This window comes from Uranotaenia lowii, chromosome 2 (genome assembly GCF_029784155.1).
Source record: "Uranotaenia lowii strain MFRU-FL chromosome 2, ASM2978415v1, whole genome shotgun sequence".
Classification (NCBI taxonomy): Eukaryota; Metazoa; Arthropoda; class Insecta; order Diptera; family Culicidae; genus Uranotaenia; species Uranotaenia lowii.
In genome coordinates, this window is record NC_073692.1 from 157840510 (window position 1) to 157867668 (window position 27159).

A 27159-nucleotide genomic window follows, 5' to 3' on the forward strand; every position below is an offset into this window, starting at 1 on the left:
ACCCAAACTGATTCTTAAATAATTTCTAAAGTAAAAATCTAATCATTCTGCAGCCTTCAACAAAGTTTTTAAATTGACATCAAATTAACAATCACCTTCTTCAGAGAGGTCAGATAAAACTGTAGTTGATGATGATATTTATTTAAGACCCTTTAACCTCAGAAGTCATTTGGGTCAAAAAGCTGTAGTGTTATCTTTAGAAATTTCTCAAAATTGTAGAATTTAGTCTTTTAATCGTTGTTTTTTTTCGAAACTAGAATATCTAGACAAAAACTGATTCTTTGATAAATTAGAAGATAATTGATAATAGATTATTTCTTAATTAGTCATTTTTCAAGTGGGTTTGTTGGTTCATCAATTTTCAATGATCGTTTTGACTCAATCAATTTTGAAATTTTCACAAATGATTTTTACTCAGTATACGATAAAATCTTTCAGAATCATTAGGCACCAAAAATGCTGTTTCCTAATGTTATGAACAACTAGTGGCTATTAACTGACACTCTAAATCTCATTGTAATTTTTTTTTGTCTAAGCTTTTTGGGAAGAATTTGAAAAAATAAAAATAAATAATGTTTGTATAAATATTTATTTCTGATTACAAATAAAATAGCTAAGGACCTGGTAGGACCCCAACTCCTCCTCACACTCGATTATAGAACGGCGTCTGCGTGCAAACGTCACAGCCACAGTCCTGATCGTCAACAATCAGCGAAGCAGCTCCGTCTTGAAGTTCCTGCAAAGTGGGCACAATGTGCTGCAAACAACGAGAGAATATCCTGTACAGCTTATCGCTATGATGACTTCCTCCGGGAGCAGCTTGAGCAGCCTCGACACATTGATGCGTTTCCGGTGTCAGCAACTCCTTGTTTCCGTACTGATCGTAAAGGATTTCCAACTGGATTCCATCCCTACTGGTGTAGTAAACTGAATGCAGGTAATGTGCCAGAAGCAAGCTTGGGAAATGTGGTTCATCGATAATATTTCCTAAAGCGTGTTGCTTGAGCACGCACTGAGAAAGATCAGCGATGACCAGAGAATTGACGGCCAGCTCTTGGACTTCATATGGCGCGTAGGGTATGAAGCGATCCTCATCTGTCAGCAGATTTCCGTATTGATTGAAATAGCACTGAAAGCTTAAGTAAGCTTTGCTGAATTGATCCAGGGAGTTGCAGCTGCCTAAAGCCTTCGAGATACAGTCTTGAGTCCGATTGTGGTAGCAGGTATCTTCTGGCACTGGATGGAAGTAGTTCCGGATAACGTTATCGAGCACTCCACTAGCATCGTCCCAGGCAGCCAAATTGACCAAAGCACAACGGACTAACTTCTTCACCACATCCGTTTCCGGGAACGAATCCTGAATGTACCGGTTCAGATCACAGTCTGACACTTCGTAATACTTGGCACATTCTCGCAACCCAGTTCGAAAGCTCTTCACGTACGAGTAAAACGGAAAAGTAACAGCCGAAGCTGCATGTAAAAAGATCAAAACAAGTCCTGCACAAAGCACCTTCATACTTAAAGCCGGCTGACCCGATTGAGAATAATGTACAACTCCGAATGAAACTCTTTATTTAAGGTCTCCGAATTCTTTTCCAGTACGTGGGTGAAAAGTTTAAAGCTCGCAGTTGAACGTGTCCGGTTTAGCTTCGTTAAGCGTAAACACTCACGGCTTTTGTTTATCGATGCCGTAGTTATGGTTGATTTTTTGCGGCGATGTATGGTTGTTGCATAAAATGTATCCAAACAAATTGTGTTTTGCGCCCCTGGGCCTTCCGCAAAATGAGTTTTGGACAAATGAACACCGATTGAGTTCCTTGGAAATTTTGCAAAGTAATGGTAGCTCTGTTATTCTTCGAAGCATTCTATGGAACTTATTAAACTCAACTTTTTAAATAAAATTCGTTGAAATTTTTTTTTATGAATTATTTTTCATAATTGTCAATTTAAAGACAATTTTGACAAATGATTCTAAAAATTATGAAATTATTTTATCGGCTATATCGGGGAAATTTTATATTCCTTGAGAAAGAATATTTAAGAATTAAAAGAATATAGACGGATAGAAAATTAGAATAAGGTGAAATATGTTGAAAATGAGCGGAAGGGTAATTTGAATTTGAAAAACTTTCCATCACATTTCATCGTTTTGTTCCTAACGGGCCTACTACCTTGCAGTGGTAGCAACCACCACACAATTGTAGGCCTAGTGCGGTTTGTCCCACAAGCGGAAACTTGCAGTACGAACGAACTAAAAATTATTTCACTTATATTGGGTTTCTCTATTTAGTTTTTCTGTAGCCACATACCAGCATTACACTCATTCAAAGAGATACCATCAAGTTGAGTTTTTATGAGCAAAACTTCTCAGTTTTTTTTATAACATTTTGGTAATATTTTTTTATATAATTATTCAAAGCTAAATCGTGTTTCAAAACTAACTTTAACACAGAAATTTAATTTAAGTTCTTAAACGTTTAAATTGCACAAGAAAATAAAGAACTTTGAGGAGACTAAACTTACACATTTATTCAAATCAGCATGTAATTATCAAGCGAATTCCCAACAATTTAAAAGGCGAATTCCCAGCAATTTAAAAGGCTGAATTTTTGAGAAATTTATAAAATTCACGCTGCAAATATGAAGTTCGAAGCAGAATTGGAAGTTTTGACTTATTTCTATTATCGAATAGCTTTATTTTGGTTTAGTTTTAACATTTAATCTAGTAAATTTGAATTAAAAATTGAACTTCAAAACACGTTGAATAATCAATCTGAATTTAGTTCCCAGTTTTTGATGAAAATTATGAAGTTGCATTGTATTTTTGTGTTTAAGTTTTCAACCAGAATAAGGGTGTAAATTTGAATCTGGAATATGAAACATAGTTTTAAAATCGAACTTCTATACAAAATTTTCTGTTTAAGATTTTTTTCAGATCAAATGGATATTTCTAATCAACTTTTAGTTATTAACTGTTCTTTGATTTTTGGCAGAAATGTCTAGTGATTAAATCGTTACAATACTGTTTAGGGGAACTGGGGGTGTGGGAGTTTAGCATTCGTCGGGTGAGGACGCGTTTTTTCGTTCGTCTTGTGCTGTGTGCAGTGTAGGACCGTACCTATCCGTGTGTGATGTTTTTTTCCCTCTTTGATGCATTGTGCATTCTGATTGTACAGAATTAAGTGGGATTTACCAAAACCAAAGGATTCCTTTAAAGTTTCCGAAATAGTTGAAATTTAAATTAGTAAGATTACAGTTGTTGTAAAGAGAGTAAAGTGTAGAATTCTTTCGGTTGTATTTGATTCTCTCGTGTGTATTTATAAGTGTTGGTGTGAGCCGTTAAGTTTATTCGATGTTTTTTGTTTGAAGAAGTGAATTGAGCGTGTAGAAACGCCAATCGGGAATGGTGAAAATTTATCAAGTAAAGTTTGTTTTAAGTGTGTGAGATAATTTACTTGTGGTTTTGATTTCACTATATGGATAGCCAGAACAAATAATGCTGAATTCTCATGTTTTCGTGTCCAACGTATGCTTATGGAGTAGCAGTTAAATCTCGGTGAGCAAGTTCCAATCATCGGTTTAGTTTTCTGTAGTTTTCTTTTTTTTCCTATTTAATATATTTTAAATGCTTGAATATGTTTCCCTACGATGCCTTTTATAAGTGCGTGAATGGCACATATTTTTCCTCCTGTCGTATATTGTACTGTAAAAGCTAGTATCATGAAATTATTAGGATGATTCAAATCTCGATCCGATTCTATTCGTTTTACTTTGAAATAACGTATTTACCTAAATATAATTTTTTAAAAGTCGTAGTTCTTTTTGATATTTTCATTTTTACCTTGAATTTTGTAGAAGTAATAATTATTTGTATGAAAATATTCTACTCTAACACTTTCAAACAGAATCACCTATTCTTCAAATCTCTTCAATTTTAGTTTATCACTAGCTGACCCGGTGTGCTTTGCTACACCTTTCAAAATCAAATGATATTTTCAAAAATTATTCAAATTTTTATTGTTTTATTGGCATAACTATAAATCAAATTATAACATAATTTATAAGCAACCACTATAAAATGAGAGCTGCAGTTGGAGTTTCGAATTGCATCACAAAGATAACTTAAACGAATATTCTAAATCTTGCTCTATAAATTTGTGTAAAAGATCTGATAATTTCTAGCTGTCTGGACGGTCTCAAATTAATCGTACGCAAACAATCTAACTTATAAAATATGGTTGTTTTTTCTTGATATGTTCTGGATTTATACTGAATAACTGATAAAAGAGCCCCTCTCCTGTCCTTACCTTCACTCCCTGCTGAATGGAGGTCGTGATTTTTAATAATCATACCTAATTTTTTCGTTCCCAAAATTCTCTTATATCAAATATAGTTCCATTGGTTGATAAGTTTTTAAGCTTTACAACAAAATGTATATGGACCCTCCTCCTTTCTTCCCATATCTACACTGTAAAGCGAAAGGATCTATAACAATCGTAGAAAGATATCTCCTAACCAAGAACCTTTCCATACCATATTTGTTTCCATTTTTTTGCTTCGTTAGCATAATTTGAGAACTTATGCTAACACTATTGTATTGGGCTCACCTCCCTCCTCCTATGTACCTACTCACTGAAAGGAGGATGGTATGTCAGATAATCATAGGATCATACCAGAATGAATTTCCATGTTAAGTTTTGCCCATTTCTCGGATTTTGTAAAAAAAAGTTAAATGTAAGCCTCCTCTTCCCTTCCTATATTCCCAATTCTATCATTCTACTGCGAGGGAGGAATTGATTCACATAGAAAAAATATTTTTCGTACTCAAATACTTTTTGATGCCAAATTTGGTATCATTTGCTCGATAAATTCTCGAGTTATGCAAAAAAAAAAATATATGGAAGCTCCCCTTTCCCTCTTAATATCATTCCGCTGAAAAAAAGGTGGTGCTTTAATTTATGATAGAAACATTTCTCGAATCCAAATACCCTCATATGCCAAATATGGTTCAATTTGCTCGATCAACTCTCCAGTTATACTGAAAATTGTAAGGGAGACCTTTCTTCCCCCTTTTCATCCACCTTTTTGAAGGAGTGAGGTATACCAAATATTCATAGAAGCATTTCTCGTACCCAAATATCGTTCCATGCCAAATTTAGTTCCATTTGCTGTGCATTTTTGAGTTTTGATGTAAAAATTGTATGAAACTCCCCTTCCTATTTCCTTTCTCCCCACTGGAAGAAGGAAGGGTTCTCAAACAATCAATAGAACAAATACCCGCCCATGCCAAATTTGGTTCCATTTGCTTAATTAGTTTTTGAGTTGTGTAAAAAATTATAAAAGAGGCCCCTCCCTCCTTTATTTCTCCCTACTGGAAAGAGGGATGGGTCTCAAATAATCATTGAAATATTTTTCGTAACCCAATACCTTCCCGTGCCAAATTTGGTTCCAATATCTTGATTAGTTTTTGAGTTATATGAAAAATTGTAAGGTAACCCCCCTTCCCCCTTCCTATCACCCCACTGAGAGGAGGGAGGGGTACCTAATATTCATAGGAATATTCTTCGTACCCAAATACCACCCCATGCCAATTTTGATACCATTCGCTCGAGTTATGCAAAAAATTGTCTTTTGTTTGGGAGGCCCCTCCCTCCCTTATTGAGACAGGGAGGGGTCTCAAACCATAATAGGAACCTTTCCCGGCCTCCAATAACCTCACCTGTCAAGTTTCACGCAAATCAGTTCAGTAGTTTCCGAGTGTATAGGGAACAGACAGACAGACAGACAGACAGACAGAAAGACAGACAGAAATTCATTTTTATATATATAGATTTCCATCGTATATAAATATATATTCGTATAGTCAATATCATCTGCTAGAATTCTTCTTATGCAACGAATAGGTAACTTGAATTTTAAAAGTTCATAGTTCACAAGAGGCCATAAGTTAGATACACTTTATATGTTTTCGAAACAGTTGTTACTCTCTACTAGAGGCTAATAAATTAAATACATTATGAAGCAAATGAAAGCAACCTGAATCGATAAAGCATTAGATGAAAATCATTGAAATTTGATTGTTTCGAAAATTTAAGAGTCTTATAGGAACCACTTACAGATAACATTTAATTTTCGTAATTCCACATGATTTTTCATAAATTCAAAACTGTTGCAAACTGGTCTGTGGAACTTATTAAAATCTGAAATAAATTTCAGTAAACACGTTTAACTAGGTATGGTAGAATTGAGTAATTGTTGGTAGAATCTTATTTCAAATATTCTTATTTCAAATAATATTTTTTCGTATTTCAAATATTGATATACTTATTAGGAATATTTTCTGAAATTTTTGGCAAGCCTCACTGTTGATATTAGGAGTTTCAGTAGGAAACTTTAGGAGCATAGGAGGCAGGCCCGTGCGCAGGACCCGTCCGTGGGCGGGGTTTTCGAATTTCAAATTTAGGTAAAATAATAGCAATACCAAAAATAAAGAATAAAAAAAGGAAAGGAATTTCTAAAACCGTTTTTCACTCATGATTACGACACAAACTAAAAATAAATTGGACTGATGAAAAAAACAAAATCATATCACAATGTAAGTTTAAAATTTTCGGTAAATCATTGATATTTTTTTTCAAAATGATGTTCTTTATTCTAAACTAGAAATTTGTTTCAAAAGAATTTCTAAGCTCATTTAAAATAAACGTTTCAAAAACACAGAGCTTAAAAGAAATATGAATTTCAAGATATATGTCCAATCAGATAAAAAAAACTAACCATGATCAGTTTTTAGGAAAATGATAATAATTGTTAATTTTTATTCATCTTAATTAAAACGTTTTCTTCATTTTCAACTGAAAAGTGATTGAAAAATTCCACTGTAGTATTTTGAATTTGAACAAAAAATATTTAAAAATGTGAATTTTCGATAACTGAAAAACTATTTGAACTTTGGAGAATTTATTCAATTTAATTAATTTAATTTGATAAAAAACATAGATATATTTATTATTGTTTGAAAAGTACCAGAAAGAAATCAGAGAAAAAACGTATTTATAGAAGAATAAACGGTTTGAATTGTTTTAATTTTTGAAGATCAAAAAACATGTTCAATTAAACTTACAAGGAAATGTTGGGAAATGGGTAATTTCGTGAATGATCAATGAAAGAAAATTGATAAAAATTGTAAAATAAGACAACAAATATTGGAAGAACAATTAAGTTAGTTGACATTTCGGATTAAAATTAAGTTTAAGGTTGCTATCTACTTAAAATCATGTTTCAAACTTTTAAAGATTAATTTAAAAATCATGATCGATTCATAAAAGACGATTTTATCTAAAGAAAATTAATGAAAAGTTTTTTTAATTTTCAATCACATGTTTTGGAGTTTAAAATTACAAACTCTAAGTATTTTGTCACTTTCGATTGAAATATTGGGTCCTGGAAAGAACAGAAGATTGAAACTTTGATTTTCTTATTAAAAATTAAGATTTCAGGGCTTATGTGCCAAGTACACAAAAATTCTGAATTGAAAAAAAAACAAATTTGTTAAAATTATTTCTAAAATTCAAATATTTCGACAAATAAATTCGACAAGTTTATGAAAGAATTGGAAACAAAACTGTACTTTAAAACTCGGTAAATTTATTAGAAAATTTTTACAAAATATGAAAATGAAAAAGATAAGTTTTTAAAAACATTTCAGGAGGTTTGTTTAATAAACACGTTTCACCATAAGAATTTACATAATTTAATTGATGACTCAAGTCAGCAGCATTTTGGTGCTTATTTTTTAAATGATTGATTTGTAGATTTTAGCGTTCTGAAATCGAATCTTTTATCAAATTTGGTTGAACACTTTGAGTTTCAAAATGTATCAGTTTCAAAATGTATCAGTTTTAAGTAAAATCAAATATTAATAACTACCAAACCTACAAATACGAAAAAATCTGATTCTGATTTTGTTTATCCATCCATCTTCATCCAATCAAGGGATATTATTATGATGAAAATGATGCACGATCTAAAAAATGTAAAATTCAACAAATAAAAAAATGGATAAATATCATGACAAATACTTTTGACATAACAGTAAGAAAGTGTAAAAAAAACTTGGTTCATTTAACACATTTGTTGAAACCTGCAAAAATATTACATGTTTGATTAAAAATATCTAAAATTCAGTTTAGTTTAAAACATCTTAAAATTTGATAAATGAAAAAAAAGTAAAAAAAACATAAAACTTCTCTAACCTTTTTCGCGGAACTCGAAATTACTTGAATTCTTGAGGAAAGTTGATAATTCATTTAAAACTTTTATTTTTGAATGATATATTTTTGATTTGAGTTTTTGTATAAACAATGCAGAAATTTCTCAAATCCTTTTGACTTAAAAAAAAAAGTCATTTTAATAACAAAAGCTGATAGAAATATTGCATATTAAATTCATTGCACCTCAGAAAAATGTATAGTTAGTGGCCTTGTGTAAATTATGTGTTGTGTTGAGCATTCAGAAAAACAAAAAACACGTAATAAAATGTAGTCGAAATTGATTTCTTGAAGAATACTTCATATCAGCTTAACATTTGTAATGAAATAAACAATTTTTCAAATAAAAAAAATGGTTCGTTTCAAACTCTGTGCCTATTTAGTTACACTTCTTAATAAAAACCAATTCTGAAGACGAGGTAGGGTTTTTGTATGTCAAGTTTCGAGTTCCTATACAAAAGATTAATTGAATTGCAATTTTGAACCAAAGTATCGTACATCGAAATGTCTCAAGCCAAGGGTGATTGAAGACTAAATTCCGCCGGAGGCGAGAAAAAATTCTGACTTGCTTGTTAACACTTATTTTCAAATACATTTTAAAATCAAGTAATTTTTCGTTACTTCGATAAAAATTTTACTTAAAAAAATCCTCATGGGGGGGGGGGGGTTAAACCCCTAAAACCCCCCCCGTTCGCACGGCCTTGATAGGAGGTGTAGGACGAAATCATCACCCGCAATGCTGGCCTAGCATCTCCTAGGGTTAACCTTCCCCAACTTTACTAACAATGATCCAAAACCTCCTCACGTTTATGGATGGGTCGTAGAGATCTCTGCATCAATCTGTAAAGTAAACGTTGACTAACATTCCTTACCCTCTTCCTCACACAGTCCACAGGGTTCGGCCAGGGCACCCTCCACATGCTGTGGGGGCTGGTTTTCCATTTTAAGAGATTCTATAATCTGAGGCAACGAAATGGGGGACCTAGCTTCTACTAGAATTATAAGTCAGGAATTTTACCACAATCTCAAATGAGAAGATGTTGCAATTCCGACCGACTGTAATTTCATAAAACGGAGAGTTGTTGCGTAGCGCCAGCCGAAGTTTTAGGCGACTGCTCCTGCGAATGCGAATGCGAACGAATACTGTTTAGGGGAACTGGGTATAAAATGCGCAGTCGGGACAAGATTCGCCACCATCAGTATTTCACTAAACAAACATTGTTCAACATTTCTGAAAATGCCAGTTTTTCTATTTACACTTTTATGAGTTTTCAAACATTTGTGGATCTTCTTAGTTTTCTCTATTGCGTAAATTTGATGAAAAACGAAAAAAAAATTTTTTAGGAGCTTTTCTTGCAATTTTTCAACTTTTCTCGTAAGGAATTAAGGCATCTATCAGCAAAACATTAAGGGCTAAATGGGGTAATTGTGAACAAGGGGTAATTCCGAACAAACGCCGTTAGCGCCAATAGGGTCAAAATAGGGTCTCAAAACTGATTTAATGTGATAGTCTGTCATTTTATTGATAAGTTACAGTTATAATTTGCAAACCTAACTGTTTAAGTTTTGTAGTTACAGTTATTAACAAAATTTATGTCTCTAAGAAACGAAAATCGTTCTGATACGTGTCATTCCAATAGACTTCCTCGTCAATGTGAATGGAGATAAAATGTTGTTTTTGAAAGTTTTACGTTTGGTAATTGATGCTCCATGGGGTGTGATATGATTTCATGTTGAAAAAAATTTCCACCCACGCAAAAAGAAGTGTTCATATTTACCCCATACTTTTCAAGATGCGGGGTAATTAGGAACACGTGTTTTCTCAGCATTTGTTTATGATTAAAATTTACTTTTTATCTTCAAAATCACGATAACTATCCAAACCTTGAAAATAAGCCTAAAACTTTACTTTATATTTTTTTTAGAATTGTGGATTGTCGACCCATAAGCCTTACTTGTTGCCCTTCTAAAAAAATAGAACGCATGGTGAACCGTCGACTAACCACTCTTTTGGAAGAAAACGAACTTCTAGACCAGGGGTTTTCAGATCGTGCTCCGCGGAGCACTTGGTGATCCGCGAAGCTTTTGAAAGTGCTCCGCGACGTACGCAACGAAAATCATAAACCAACTTTGAAAAATTCTGATAATTTTTATCGTTTCATTTTTATCAAAGCATGAGACAAAAATATTCACAGGGCATATAGTACGAACAATAAGTTTTGTTTCTAATGGCGGCTATTTAAATCCCTGTTGGCAAAGAATGGTGGATTGTCAAAATTCACTGTTTTCATTGAACAACGTTGTTTTGAGGACAGAGCGTGCAGAACACTCAATGAAAAGGTTGTTCTTGCACCGTGAGCTACCGATTCGAAAAGCTGAAGAAGCGCATACTTCGCTGAAAAGTCAATCAAACCTTGTATTCAAGAAGTCGTCCGTATCATAGTTGATGATAAAACAGTGGAATTGGTAAATTCGATTCCCATGTCTGACAATAAGGTTTCTCGGGGAATTTGTGACATGACTGAAGATGTTGAAAGCGTTTTAGTTTCTCGATTGAGAACTTCAAAATTCGACATGCAGCTTGATGAATCCACAGATGTAGCAGGACTAGATATTCTGATGGTATTTGTTTGCTATCAAGGTTCTTAATGTTTCGAAGAAGATTTGTTCCTTTGCAAACAATTGCCAACTTCCACGACGGGGCTGAAATTTTCAAGCAAATTGATGATTACGTTACGGACGTTACGGAGCTATAGTTGGAAATACTGCTGGAGTCGTTGCCAAGATCAAAGGAAAGACCAAAAGTTGCGGTAGTAGTCATTACATCCTTCATCGACATGCACTCGCTATGAAGAAACTATCATCATCCTTGAAGGAAGTCTTGGACGAAAGCGTAAAAATAACCAATTTATTAAAGCTCGACCGAAAAATTCAAGGTTATTCAAGGCGTTGTGCGAAGAGATGGGAAGCCAACATTCCACGCTACTACTTCATACCGAAGATCGCTGGTTAAATATCTCGTAGAAAAACGTTGTATCGCCTGTTGGAATTTAGATCGGAAGTCAGAGCGTTTTTGAGCTACAATAATTTGAGGGTAAGATTGAATGATGATCAATGGCTCGTCAGGTTGGCTTAGTTGACTGACAATTTTCATAAACTGAATGACTTCAGTCTTTCAATGCAAGGTAAAGGAATAAAAATCTTCGATTAAAACGGCAAAATCATGACCATCAAGAGTAAAATCAAATTTTGAGCAGAATCGCTTTTCGAATTTGAAAAGCATTCAATCAAAAATAATCTCGAAGTTATTACCCAAAAATATCCAAGAATAATGACAATCACAACACTTTCAGTTGATAAATTTATTTTTGTATTCCTTGGAGTAAACTTGAACTAACAGACCCGCGTGTCTAATGAAGTCATATACAATTACAATGTTTTGCAGCAGGATTTGTTTAACAGCTTTCAGCAAAATTCCCCGAATTCATCAAATTATAAAAATATCTAAGACTTTAAATGCGTGGAACAGCCTTTTCTGGTGTCAAAGAAACTAGAATAATTAACATCGCAAGAATATGAACGCCTGATAGATATGACATCGGATTCAAAGCTTCAAAAAAGATTCGTATCCAAAACGTTGTTAAAGGATAATTGGTGTCAACTGAAAAATGTATTTCTAATTTTGTCCGATAAAGCAAAACTTATAATTCTGCCGTTTTCCACAACTGATCTATGCGAGTCTGGATTTTTCACATATCTCGCAACGAAGACAAAATACCGATCCCGACTAAACCCGGAACCAGACGTCAGGCTACAACTGACAAAAATTTAACCAAACTTGTTACAGCTTGAAAAATAGAAGAAAGCGTATTGGTTCTATTAAAATCAATAATTTTTGATGACATATAATTTTACATACATTATGTATGTGACTATTCAAAAAGTAGCCATTCATTACTGATTTTATTGACCCTACTATGACAAGACACATCTTATTTAAACGATGAATACCTATCAAGTTTTCAAAACTCGGGTTTTCATTCTTTCAAAAATGTAGGTGCTCCGCCCAAATTTTTGGTTTCAAAAAGTGCTCCGCCGAGCTAATGATCTGAAAACCCCTGTTCTAGACAATCGCCAACATGCATTTCGTCGTGGATATGGGACTAGTACATACCTGACGTGGGAGTAATTATTAACGAGGCCTTTGCCAATGAACACCACGTGGATATTGCATCCCTCGATATCTCGAAAGCTTATAACCGCACGTGGAAAGAAGGAATTTTGAGACAACTTTACAACTGGAAAATAGGCGGAGAATTAGGAAAATTCATTAAAAATTTCTTAACCGACCGCACATTCCAAGTGATTATAGGAACAACACTCTCCACAGTCAAAGACGAAGAAAATGGGGTCCCGCAAGGTTCTGTACTTGCAGTTACTTTATTTTTGATCGCGATGAACTCCATCTTTAAAAATCTAAATAAAGGGGTACACGTCTTAGTTTACGCTGATGATATTTTAGTAGCTGTTACGGGACCTAGTCATAAAGTGAACAACAGAAAACTTCAAATAGCTGTAGACAGAATATCAAAATGGGCCAAATCTATGGGATTCACAATAGCTCCAGAGAAATGTCTCAGGAGCCACTTCTGCCTTAAAAACCATTTACCTTGGAAGCTCAAAGTATTATTGGATGGGGTACCAATACCATACAGAAAAAAGCCCAAAATTCTAGGAATCACTTTCGATAGGCGGATGAATTTTGTGGCACACTACAAGAAACTAAAGCAAGAAATTCGTAGCCGCACACGTCTAATTGAAATGATAAGTAAAAGGCATACTGTGTCGAATCGCGACACAATCCTGACTGTTGGCAATAGCGTAATTACAAGTAAACTTATGTACGGTATAGAAATTACCAGTCGTTCTTTGGAAAAACTCATATCAATACTAGGCAGGTGTTCTTCCCTTCCACCTTGTTGCCGCTCTTCAGTGTAGCAGAAAAATTTGGCAAAAATCAATTTCTATATCAAAAGGCTCGAGCAATATTTAGAAAATACACCGGACTACATCTACCCAACACTGATCGAGTTTTACGTTTTGGAGATCGACGATGGAACTGCTACAAACTGAAAGTAAATTGGGAAATTAAAAATAAAATTCGTGCAGGAGATTTGTATATGTATTTAAATTTCATCTGACTGTGGTGTCTTAATGAATAATAAAACATAAACAACAAAAATTAAAAATATTACAACAATGATGATCTTTTCAGTTTTCCGGTAAATTTTCCGGAGGACTCGCCAAATTCGAACAAACTTTCGGAAGCAGTAAACGTTCTTATCATTGAATCTATTGGCTGGTAGAAGGCGAACGTAGTACGTCGAAATTTCGGTTGTATGAGAGAGTTATTTCGTAGTGTCCTTTGACTTGCGCGAATGTCCAGCGATGACAGCAGCTCAGGGCAATCAATTTCACCATTCAAAATTTTCACTACAAACGTAGCCTGTTGTAAACTTCGACGACGAGATAGTGTTTCTAGTTGCAATAGTTGACAGCGATCAGGATACGGTGTCATTTCTTGAGGTTCTCTCCATTGTAAACGTCTTAGTGCTCGATGAACAAATTTTTTCTGAACACGTTCCATTCTTAGATTCCACGAAACTTGATAAGGCAACCAAACCAAAACTGAACTTTCCAGAATAGGCCGTACGAGCGAACAATACAGTGCTTTCAAACAGTGAGGATCGTTAAAATCTTTCGACATCTTGAAAATAAATCCCAATTGTCGGTTAGCCTTTGCTATGACCGTATCACGATGTAAGTTAAAAGTTAATTTAGAATCCAATAAAACTCCTAAGTCCTTCACACAATCACTGCGCTGTAAAACTATTCCGTCGATTGAATACTGGAATATTTCAGGTCTCAATATTCGATGGAACGACACAACAGTACATTTGGGAATACTCAGTGTCATTCTATTTCGGGTACACCAAGCAACAAAAATATCCAGTAAAGATTGCAAACGTTTACAATCTTCCAGAGTACGAACAACCATATACAACTTCAGATCATCAGCATACACAAGCTTGCATCCGCTTTCAAGCAGTTGAACACCATCGTTGACAAATAACGTGAACAATAACGGTCCAAGATTTGATCCACGCCAGAATTGTTTACAAAACTCCTTGATAAACAGGAATCAAGCTTCACTTGCAGTTTTCTATCGCAGAGGTACGAACGGAGCCAGCGCAAAAACTTGTTAGTAGCGCCTAGTCTTCTCAGCTTACACAAAAGTATTTCATGATCCACCAGATCAAAAGCTGCTTTCAAATCTGTATAGACGACGTCAACTTGTAATCTTTCATCCAGGGCAGTGAAACATGTTTTCGTAAGACAAAGTAAGTTGGTTGTGACGGAACGTCCAGGCATGAAACCGTGTTGATCTTCAGAAATTAATGTTTTCATACTGTTAAACATGTATCCATGAATAATTATTTCAAAAATCTTCGATGCTGCAGATAAGTTAGTTATACCACGGTAGTTTTTGACGTTTTTCTTGTCCCCATTTTTGTATATGGGCGATAAAAACGATTTTTTCCAAACATCAGGAAAACATGAATCGGCAAAGGAAGCATTGAAAATTTGACTGAGTGGAAACGCAAGGCAATCTACACATCTTTTATAAACAACAGATGGAATACCATCAGGTCCTGGCGAGAAGGAACTTTTCAATTTTTTCGATGCTTTGGTTACCATTTCCGAGGTTATTTCAAAAGTATCCATAAGACTTGTATACGTAGAAACATCTTGTGTAATAGCATTTGCTTCTTCCTTTGATACAGAGCTGGTTGCAAAAACAGATGAAAAATGGGCAGCAAACAGTTCACAAACTTCAGCTGGTGAAGACGATTCAACATCATCCAAAACAACGACTGAAGGTACAGTGGATGATTTTCGCTTAGATTCAACAAATTTCCAAAATTGTTTGGGATTTCTTCGCAGATTCGACTGGATGCGTAGCACATACGATTTATACAGAGAAGCATTAAGCGATCTGTAAGCATTACTAGCGAGTTTAAAGTTTCTCTTAGAAGATTCACAACTGTCGACACGATATTTACGATGGCACTTGTTACGCTCACGCTTCAATCTACGCAAATGATTACTGCTCCAAGCTGGTGAGCTGGTAGGTTTACAACGTGGAACATTTTGATTGATCCAAGCGCAGATAACGTTGACAAAACTATCCGCCATATCGTTTGCACTGTTGCTCTCTAAGCAGATGTTCCAATCAAAGATGCTAAGGTAATTTGACAGAGCTTCAAAATCGATTTTTCTCAAATTAATTGGTTCTTCTCTATCGATATAGTTTCTTGATTCAAGCGTTGTCGAAGCCAGCGGCACGGTAAATATTAATGCTGGATGATGCGCATCTAACGGTAGTAAAGGATCTTCGGCAACACATGTAGATACTGATATTTCTGCAGAACAAAACGCTAGATCAAGAACTCGTCCCAGATGATTACGGTTCACGTTTTTTTGGGATAAATTCAGGAAATTCATTCCATCGAGCAGAGCAGCACTGGCAGGCGTTTGTGATGTAGCCTTGTTACAAATAATATCATTATCGCAAACATCCCATGCCAAATGTGGCTGGTTATAATCACCGCATACAAAGATGTTGACATCGATAGATTCTTTATCACAAATTTCCCGTACAGATGAAATATGTGCTTCGATAAGTTCACTATCATAGCTCTTGTCAGGGGGTAAATAAATCGCACATATTATTAACTTTTTCCCGTCAATATGGCATTGAACGACTACTTGCTCAAGACGAGTGCTCAGATGGCTGACAATACAATTACTGTTAAACTTCTGAGAAACCGCGATGAGAACGCCTCCAAACCTCGTTTTAACGCTGTTATTAGAGTTGCGGTCGCACCTATAGACGTTGTAAGCAGTTCCAAACAATTGCAATGAGTTGATGCATTCATCCAAGCCAGTTTCAATGAAAACGATCACATCATAATCACATTCAGCTGTTGCCAGGAAACACTCGTCAACTTTTGTTCTTAAGCCTCGCACGTTCTGGTAATAAATCGTAAAACAATCATAAGAATCCATATTCGAGGAACACTGAGATGGGAACCAGATGGTTCCCACCTTCCTGCAAAACGCCGGATGCGTCTACTTCAAAGACGCTGCCTCCGTTATGGACCGAACACTCGCACTGAGATTCGGGGTTGTAGCATCCACAGTCGACTGACGTAATTGCACTGAGGGAACGGGGGTCAAAGGCCGTCGGTTTAAGTTTTTTGGTTGGTCCACAAACTCACGGAAAAGCATTCCAGTTGGCCATGTCAAAGGGCTCAGAGCGACATCTTTGTAGACAGGATCGAGCCCAATTTTAAACGAAACATATGTTCTAGTGGAAACGTCAACACCTTTCGGAAGTAAGCGTTTCACTTCCACCGGCATATCCGAATCCAGGCAGCGAGACACTATTTTTTTGACATCGTCATCCGTAATGCGTGGCTGTAGTCCAACCAAATACAACCAAAACTTTGGTGGCGGAGGTGGTGGCACAATAAACGGGACTGAGAGATCACTAAGATCAACTGATTTTGTCCCAGTCATTGCAGAAGCCACTAGCGACAAACCATCGTTACCACGACGTCGCTTAATATTTGGTGAAGGATATGTTTGTTGAGCTCCTTTTATTGATGAAAGTGAGTTTGTCATTATCGGAACATTTTGCTTTGATGCCAAGTCATCGACTTTTCTAGACAGTAAATCCAGTTTATCTAGAACGATCTCCGGCAAATCACTTCTTGAAGCATCACTATTCTTCAACATAACATCATCAATGTAACTTCGAATGCTTCTACCATTAAGCTCAGTACGGCAGGGAGTGCAAACAAAAATCGCCTTTCCCTGTGTAAACAATTCTCTGTTGAGACGAATGTTAAAACCACAGCAGGAAAAGATGCTCCAAGAAAGGTAATCGCCTGTTATAACTCAATTGTAGAAAACAAGTTCCTAAATCACAACAAATTCTTTACTGATGGCTCTAAACTTGACGAAAAAGTCGGAGCAGGTCTTTATATCAGTACATTACTAATTTCTCGGAGTCTTCCGAAAGAAACGTCGGTCTTTTCAGCAGAAGCTTCAGCCAACAAGCAACGTTATTGTGTTTTCCGACTCGGCGATTGTGCTACTCGCGTTGGAAAATCCAAAAAATCGCCACCCTTGGATTCAACACATTCAACTCACAGCTCCTGACTACTTTACATTCTGCTGGATTCCAGGCCATTCTGGAATCCATGGAAACATCGAAGCGGACAGACTAGCAGCCTTAGGTCGCAACGAAACCCAATATGAAGTTGGAATACCTAAATCAGATCTTTCATGTTGGGTGAAATCCAAAATATGGGACGCATGGCTAACGGAATGGAGATTGCAAAGAAATCTGAACCTGGCAAAGATAAAAGGGGGACCCAACAAATGGGATGATCGGGCGAACAGGAGCGATCAAATACTACTATCTAGACTTCGGGTGGGACACACTAGGTACACTCATCGACACTGTATTTCCGGGGGACCATCAAGGATATGTGACGTATGTGATGCGAGAATTACGGTAGAACACGTACTGATGGAATGTCCACAATATTCAGGCCCAAGAAATGCATACCAAATAGATGGATCAATCCGGAACGCACTTTCGAACGATGCAGTAGAAGAAGAAAAAATGTTGTGTTTCCTGAAAGAATCCTATTTGATTAAAGAATGGTAAAAAAGAGCCTTTTTCCTAGAGACGAACCAGCCAAAGGCTGAAAGTCTCTCTAATAAAGACAAAAAAAAAGTGGATTCGTGAGTATATGAAAAGGTGCCTTCCAGCTATGTAAAACTGAAAATAACCTATAACTTCTCAATAGTAAATTTAAAAAATCAACAAATCTCACTACAATGCACTGTTAGGATGTGGTTTCAGTCTAGGAATAAAGCTAATATCAAAAGTCATCACATAACAAGAATTGTTATAGTGTTCATAATTACCCCATAGACAAGGGGGTAATTATGAACAAACAGGGTAATTATGAACAAGCGTTTTACGCCCACAAGCTGAAACTTAAAATTTTGAAAAATATTTTAATATGAAGAAGGGAACCAGTCATTAATTTTTGGTAACTGTCAAGAATTTCTGAATTAAAGAGCTTCTTGTTTGAGCTGATAGTATCAAAAACTGAGTAATTTTGTTCATAATTACCCCACCTAGCCCTACCTGGCATCCGTACCAATAATGAACATTGGTCTTGACTATCAACACACAACGGAAAATTACCTTATTCAATTCTTTTTTCTGTTATTTTAGACGATTTTTAATAAACATGTCTATGCAGGGCAAAACGCGCCATGTCCGTTTATCTTTACCCATGTTTCATGTTTGTTTAAATTTATATTATATGCAGTTTTCATCACAACAATTTTAAGGATATTTATATTTTGAATTGGAAAACATAACTTGAATATAAACGAATATATTCAAAATTCCTAAATTTAATATGCATTTAATTAACTACTCACAAGAACGTCAGTATATCTGGCAGCACTGCGCGTAGCATTACATTTTACCATCTGTGAATTAGAAATAAAGTGTTTTTACCTGGCAATCACTGTCGGAGGCCCTTGAACAAGTAAACACTTATTAAACGTTAAACGGCGCGTAAAGGTGTTAATAGGTAAAGGTGTTCCTGTTTGTATATTTCTGGTGAATAACATTCCCCTTTTCAAAACTATTGTCGAATTTACTGGATTGCATTCTTCATTTACGAGTAATGGAAGATTCTTCTTAACGTGGGCGTCTAACCCCCAGTTTTCCTACATTTTTTTTATTAAACCGAAAAGCCAACACACAAAGAAGAACGTAGGTTTCAGATGAAAAAATCACTTTTTTCTTTCAAGAATTTGATAGATCATCAAATAATTTGAAAATGTTGTGAAGACATCAAATGTCTATCGTTTACCGTTTACCGCGAATAATTTTGATTGCTTTTTAGGTGCATTTACCCCTGTGAGCGTGCGTGTCGGTATAACGCAACAACAAATATATTGTGTGATTCTGGAAAGCTTAGTTAAAAATCTTTATCAGTGTATTTCACGAATGCCATAAGAATGGTAAGTGTCACTATTATTACTTAAAAATAACACTAGAGAACAGCATTTTTGGTGATTATGTTATAATAACTGGAAGATTTGGCGTTCTGGATTCTATGTGTAAATTTTTAAATTGATCGATTTTGAGTAAAATTTATCGTTTATTACTGATGAACCGTTAAACCTACATGGAAAACAAAAACTGATTTTGAGTCTCTTTACTATCCTCCATTGTCAATCAAAGATTCAGGTTTTTCCCAGATATTTTAGTTCCAGAGATACAACGCTTTAACCCTAATCCGCTCTCGAGTGTCAATATGACACTATTGGAAGTTTGGCGGCTTGTAATTTCAATCGAGTGTCCAAACGGAAAAACATGCTTGGGAAAAAAGAATGCTAGCGTTAATTTGCACTGACTTGTGAATGTTCAGAAACTGTATCACAGCGCTAATGAAAACAAAACTCTAGAATTGGTACGAAATTTCCTTTCTGATGAGCATTAACTTATTACGGGAATCTTGAGTTAACATACTCAAAATCCAGTGCAAAGTTGAGTTGAGGTCTAAGCTAATCTCAGAAATTGCAAATTGCAATCTTTAAAAGTTCGTCAAAAATTCTCGGTTTCGTATTTTGAATATCTTAATATGCAAAATTCTGCCAAATTATTTCTCAGTTTTTCAATTCTTTTTCAAAATTTATCTGGTGTGACTTAAACAATTTTGATGGTTCATTTATTGGAATGTACGGTTTTTAAACCACTTTTTTCAATTTTTTGTGGTAATGATCTTAAAAAAATCAAAAAAATACATCCTTATGTGCAACGTATAATTACTTAATTCAGCTTTCTTGGACACTAAGTGTTTTTTTTTAATTTCTTAGCAGAGCTTAAATCTTTTTTCCAAAGCATTAGGGGAGGTAAGGGCAAAACGAGCATCCGGATCGAACTGGGCACCCCTCTTTTTTAAGAATACCTATACGTATTTTTTCAAGTAAATTTTCACGAGAAACAGTTTTGTAGTTCCTTTAGTATTAATTCTCGGCATCGGCATAAAAGTAATCTGCTTTTCATCTTTACACAAATATTAAAAAAAAAAAAAACAATAAGGATCTAAAGTGAAGAGAATGTTATAATTTTTGAGCACCGGAAAATAAGCTTTCATGATCGTTAAATCATCTTGATCTATAATGTACGCACTGCTACAATGTTCCTCAAAAAATAATCCATTCTGGAAAAAATAGCCTTCTGGACAAAACTTCGGCTTAGGTGCAGCTTATTAGCCACATCCCGAACGGAGGCATTCGGGTTTCGATTAAAAGCCCAAACTATGCGGTTGTGATTTTTGGTGTTGTACGGAATACTTTTTCCTTCACTTCAGGGCTTCCGATCGATGATCAATTGTTCTTCGAACCATTTGATTACTCGTGACACCGTGGAATTCACGATTCCCAACGTTTAAGCGATGCAACGCTGCAAGAGATCCTTGTTCTCGTGATGAATGCGCAAGATTTTTTCACGCACGAGCTGTTCTTCCAACTCTATTACCGCGAGTTTTGATCACAGGACTTTAAAACTTGTAGGATGTAAACAATGCACTATGAACTAAATCCACCCAAATTTTCCCAACGGTTAAAAAGTTACAGCAATTTTAAAAGTGTGGCAATTTCATCGTGGACACCCTCTAGTCAAGCTGTAGCGAGCTCTATAATTCAGTTGATTTCATCGAGCTGAATTCGTTGCTAGATTTTTCGGCAGAAAACGCTCATCTTGCCCCGATTAATGGTGCTTATACTGCCGGGGGGTGGGGGAGGTGGTGTTCTCAATCTGCCTTTACAGTGAGTGATTTTCAGCTTTCGGCAAAAAAAAAAATGAATGCATTTTTTAACGTTTTTATCTACTTTTCCGAGTTTCAGCCAGTTAGAAAGTAGATTTTTTAAGTGAACACGAAACAATGATGTAACTCACGTATTATAGCTGTTTTCTATGGTTGAATATAAACGTCTCCTTAGATGGTCATCATGCCCTTATATCTCCTACGCAGAATTGGGAAAAATAAACAATAAGAAAACCTCTATAACTTTTTCCTCTGAAGTCAAAATTACTCTCGGTCTTGGCAGAAGTTGATTTTTGAATTGAAACCTTTAACTTTCAAATTTTTGTAATGTTCTACAGTTTTTCCAAAAAAGTACAAAAATTGATAAAACGATTTTTACCCTATTTTCAAAATTATCTCGAAGACAACAGCTGTTAGAAAAAAAACTTGATAATTGCATATTTGGAATCAGCACCCCCAGATTACACATATCAGCTCTCAAGTACTTTGCTCCTTGACAAAATGTGAATTTTGTTGTTTTGTGTTATAAATAAGAAATCAAGTGATCGCTGGCATCACAGATATGCTGATTACTGATTGGTTGTGGTTTCATAAGCTCCTAGTGAAACTTTGTATTTAGAATAATTTTGTTCAAAGGAGCATTTTCTCGTGTGTAACAGACATAAATTCATATTTATAAAAGGTAAGCCAGCAATCGTTTCTAAGCGGCATATCATTATCACGTGCTATAAAATGACAAGAAACTAAGAATAAAAATCACATTTCGACTGCATGTCGTCACCGCGCACGTTGATAATATACCTGGATGTGAGAATTGTGCCTAAATTTTCTATTTTCCAACGATCACTGATCAGTAAACTTTTGTTACTGGGGTAAATAATTAATGTAAATTAATTTTTAAGCAAATAACATATCACACTTTACAGAGCATCAACAAATAAACGCAGAACTTTCAAAATCATCATTTTAACTCTATTCTCATCTTGTCGAACATGAACGCCATTAAATTAATTTAATCCATTCCAAAATTATTTGCATCTTGAAATGTAATTTTTTTGTGTTGTTTTCCCACAAAATTAACGCTTTAAAAAACGTCTTAAACTATTTTCCAACTTAGTTTCCAAAGTGGTTAATATTGCACATGCACGGAGAAAAAAACCGGTCGCAACAAATCATTAAAATCTACACATGTTACAATTTCTCTTAAACAATTGTTTGAGACTTTAAAATTCTCTTCAATACAAAAAAACAGCGTCCAATCGATCATCCAGAGGAGCCGACATGACACGATGCAAATGTCTGTTAGCGTCACTAGGTAAAACCGAACTTGATGAAGATAAATCAACCAGCACCTTTTCGATTCTGGTCTCAGCAGTTTTTCTCCCAAGATGGTTGGCTGGTTGCAAAGGACCGGCAGTTTTGTTTTGACACCTTCATTTTCCGTCTCCGATCTCGGCTCGTGGTGACAGGTGACAACATGAGCACTAATGAGATCTCTTTCAAGAGAGAGATGCATCTCTTTTGGGGCTCAATCTACTGCAGTGGGTACTAAAACCTGTTTCAATCTGTTTAGCTATATCAAAGAAAATAAAATGCGAGTTTGATGATGATGATGCACCGCAACCAGTTGGTATCATTCATTGGTTAAATAGATTCAATGTCTATGCCGAGCTTCATTCCATCGAACCGGTTTTCTTGATCTTGATGTGAGAGTATGGTAATTTTCACTCCAATCCATCAACCGGTAATTATTCCTAGCATCATATCATTCATCATCAGTTAACGAATGGTTTCGTGTGGGACGAAGGAAAAAGGTGTTTTATGGAATGAGGTACACCTGTTTTAGTTTTTGTTTTTCGATTTAGGACAGGAGTTCGTCAGCTGAAAGCAATCACCAGAGAAATGAAAAGGGATTCTCGCAGTACAATTTGTGTCACAATTTAAGTGTCAATTCAACTGAAACAGCAGCAATCAGTCCTTGGATGAGGTTGCTGAACCACATTTCCGATTGCTTCTTTCAGCCATTTAATGGCTGCTACTAAATATCATGAACGGGACCACCAAGGCAGTTCTGAAGACGCTCCGGGCAGGAATTGATCCGATCTTTGCGATCGTGCCCATTAGATGGGCGCCCATTAATGGCGACGATTTCCAACACTTGATATGCAAAGTGGGGCGTGGAGGTACAATCGTTTACGTACCGAGAATTAATCACATCGCATCGTGGATTCCTCAATTGTTGTTGCTTCGAGAAGTTACGACTACGATGATGGTGCGTTCAATTGGTTCTGTGAGGTTTTTTTTATCTATCAGAAAATATTGAGCTAAGGTGTCTAAATGAATTATGATTTCAATAAAAAAAAAATCAAGAATAAATAAAAATAAGCTTTAGAACTACAGTAAAAAGTTTTTAGCTAGTTTAACACAAACAAATTTCAATTATTTCGCCGAAGACAAAACACAATTTTTTCAGACATTTTTTCGTTGTTGTTTTGAGATTGTTTTGAAAATTGGGGGTTTCGAAATTTGTTTTATTCTTCATTTATGAGTATGATAGACAGTAATTTGAGTAAGTAACATAAGACTAACGATTAAGCACATGAGACATTCAAACTTTTCATTCATAGAACATTCAATAAAACCATTACCTTCCATTAGTTTCTGAGATTTAATGACGTATTTTGTCGTACCGAATAAAACCTTTTTTTTTGCTTTTTTCTTCTCTTCTGCAGGGCTCATCTAGATTGTCACGCTGGCATCCCCGAATAATACCGTTCCGCCCGTGTTGTGGCGTGCACGACGAAAAGCAGGTGAGTTGAGAACATTTTCGAAAATTAAACTTACATCTAAAAATAAACAAACCGCCACCTTTTGAATAAAATAAACATCTACTCTTTGGAAATTAACTTAATGTTTTTGAATGATAAATACAACTAGGTTATTATGACATGAGGTACCGAAGCTGCATTTTGGAGTACCGTCCAGCTTACAATTTTTTTCTTAGCATCCTTAGAGTACGACCAAACGGTTGAATGAAAAATTACTCTTGATCATCCATGTTAAGATGAACGTATGAATTTTGAGCAGTAAACTGGTATTGAAGAGTTAACAAGGTCTTCCATTTTAAATTGTTTCAACCTAACAACCTGTTTCCCAGCAGACTTATAGTGTTTTCGTTTATTGGCAGTGGCAACCTAGTTACCCACGAGTTTTGCCCTAGCTACTGTTATTGTGTTCGTTTATTAATTCAGAAGTCCACTAGTTTTGCCCGAGATTTGAACCTCAAGCAGGCGGTTGCACCCTGTAAAAGTTGCCAGTGTTGGGGGTAAACATAGGTGTGAGTATAGCAACAATATATTTGCATCGTCCCGGGTAACGATTCTGTTTATTTATTCAGAAAAAGTTTTGCCCCGCGCTTGTGGAGAAAACGAAAACGGCATTAGATAAAACAAAAACCGATTCCAAATTTTTTTCACCCTTCAAGTTGGTTTCTCTCTATTTCATAGGCCGTCATTTGAGTTGTTATCTTATCCGTTGATAAACAAAACAAGCGTAAACAATACACACATGTGCCATCGAATTCGGTGAACTTTCAATGTCAGCGCAACCTGTTAACCTACAGACCTTGAATGGATTTAAACCAGCTCGTTATTTTATCTTAATGACTTGCAAAAAGTGAACGAGTGAAAACATTTCCCGTTTAGGAATATATAATATATTGGTTTTCAGCTCGTATTGAAAAAGTTGATGTAATAAAATTGTGACGAATCTCATCACTCTTGGTCACCTTGAGATGATGATAACGCCTTAAAGTAGACGAGTAGGCTAACCACTTTTTCCACCGAAAAGTTGTAATAAAGGCAACATTTACTTAATGTTCCCACGCCGATCCTCCGAGGCATAGGATCGTGTTAAAAGACCTCCACTTTCGACGATTTGAAGCCAGCGTCTTAAATTGATCCCAGTCAAGATTCTCATCGACAGTTTGAATTTCGGTTTGACTGACCCATGTCGTAAGAGACGACTAAATTTAGCTATTTTCCCCCCATTAAAGACCTACGCAAACGAACTTTGATTATTCATTCGGAATAGATTGGAACTATCCCCCCTTCTAATGATAACACATGCAACGGAAATGGATTTTACAAACGGAACTGATACCCCTATTATAAAAACACATGCAATGGATATGGACTACGCAAACGGAACTGACGGAACACCTCTATCGATGAAGAAACACGCAATAAACTTGAACAATTTCAACGGAACTTATTGGATACAACGACCCAAGATTGCCCAAAGTGTGCCGCTCATGGGGGCTCGGAAACGCCTCTATGCCGTGCTGATGAGATGGAAGGCTGGCGGGTCGAAAATGTGTCAGTCGCAAACGGTAGCCTGTGGGGCACCAGGACGCGCCCCACCATTATGAAGTCCTTGCTGCGCTAAAGCAGGACACTAGCGCAGTGGACCGCATATTTTCCTAGTTACACGTGGAACTTAACATGGAACAAAACAACAACAACATCAAAAACAGAAGTAATTTCGAGACAACTGATGTTAGCTCGGACGAAGGAGAAGAAGGTAGAAGAACGCAGACAGAGGTCTTTGCTAAAAAAAGACTCCTTAGGTCTCCTCTACTAAGCAAAGTAGTTTGGAAAGGAGATTGGCAGGGAGGTTGTCAAGGAAGCGGGAAGAAGCTCGGCCGCAGATAGGTACACTGAAAACCTCATTAGTTTCCAGTTGCAGTAAGAGGTGCACCAAGGGGCATAATAAAATGTGGCCTTTTAGAGGCAACCGACATGGTCGACAAGATGTACGAGTTGGTGCGAAGTACCAACAACGTGCACACGCACATCTAGACCTGGGTGCAAACATTGATAGTGCTTCTGCAGAGTGCCGTCAAAGAACGAACGGTGCGGAAAGCCGAGGCTGCGGAGAAGGGTTGGGGAAGGAAAATTGATTGCTTCTCAAAGACCTTCGAAGGTGTCCAAGCCGAGAAGAACCGCGAAAAGAGATCCCGACTCGCCCGTCGTAAACGATTCCTTCAAAAAAAAGAAGGGGTACGGACTACGGATGCAGACGGTGAAAGCAGTGCAGGAAGCTGGCGAATGGTTCGTAATAGAAAGGAGAACACGAATAGAAAGGCCGTCATGAAGCCAGAACCACCCCCAAAACCAAAACCTCAACGATGTCCAGGGGTCGTTGCCCTTATCGTGGAAGCGAAAGATGGCACAACGTATGCGGACTTGTACCAGAAGCTTCACGCAGAGAAAAAATTATCTGCTCTTGGCGAGAGCGTCACCAAAACAAGACGCACCCTAAAAGACGAACTGCTCTTCGAGCTAAAAAAAGACCCGACGTTAAAGAGCGCCGACTTCAAGGAGCTTGTTGAAAGCACCCTAGCCAATGAAGCTACTGTCCGAGCACTATTGCAGGCCGCATCTATTGAATGCAAGGACTTGGATGAGTTTACCACTGCAGAGGAGCTCGAGAAAGCACTCTCCAGCATACCTGGTATGAGCAACGAATCAGTTGCTATAAAACTGAGTAAGGCTTACGGTGGAATGCAGATTGCGACGATTCGTCTCCCGCCAACAGCAGCCAATACTCTACTGACGGCAGGGAGTGTTAGAGTTGGGTGGTTAGTGGGGCACTTAAGAACCGCACCCAGGATACCGAAACAAATGCAACGCTGCTTTAATTGCTGGGACTTTGGTCACCAACGGACCCGACCCGGTCATGATGTTGCCGAATATGTGATGAAGAAGGACACTTTGCTAGAGTTTGCAAAAATCAACCGAAATGCGTGCTGTGCAAGCAGGCGGTTGACAACGCTCACGAAACTGGTGGCTTGGACTGCCAGGCATACAAAAAGGCAAAGGCAAGCCAGCAAA

General features: G+C 36.4%; 2 protein-coding genes across 7 annotated transcripts in view; one reads left to right on the top strand and one right to left on the bottom strand.

Annotated features, from left to right (window-relative positions):
- Nucleotides 1–27159, top strand: part of LOC129749980 (dual 3',5'-cyclic-AMP and -GMP phosphodiesterase 11) — a 427967-nt gene that overhangs the window by 115312 nt on the left and 285496 nt on the right. For all 6 annotated transcript variants that reach the window (XM_055745148.1, XM_055745150.1, XM_055745149.1 and 3 more), the window contains one exon: nucleotides 23998–24075. The gene's annotated coding sequence lies outside the window, so the exon portion shown is untranslated. The remainder of the gene's footprint in view (nucleotides 1–23997; nucleotides 24076–27159) is intronic.
- LOC129741998 (uncharacterized) lies at nucleotides 644–9212 on the bottom strand. The gene is made up of 2 exons (XM_055733842.1): nucleotides 9134–9212; nucleotides 644–1470 (listed from the first exon to the last, which is right to left on the bottom strand). The coding sequence occupies exons 1-2, from the start codon at nucleotides 9210–9212 to the stop codon at nucleotides 644–646; spliced, it is 906 nt and encodes a 301-aa protein (XP_055589817.1).

What these genes read in the sequence shown, in the direction of transcription:
- LOC129741998 (XM_055733842.1), bottom strand. Translation starts at nt 9,212, where the DNA reads ATGGAAAACCAGCCCCCACAGCATGTGGAGGGTGCCCTGGCCGAACCC. An exon ending in TGAGGAAGAGGGTAAGGAAT is followed by an intron (nt 1,471 to 9,133) that starts GTTAGTCAACGT and finishes TTTTACATGCAG; the next exon opens with CTTCGGCTGTTACTTTTCCG.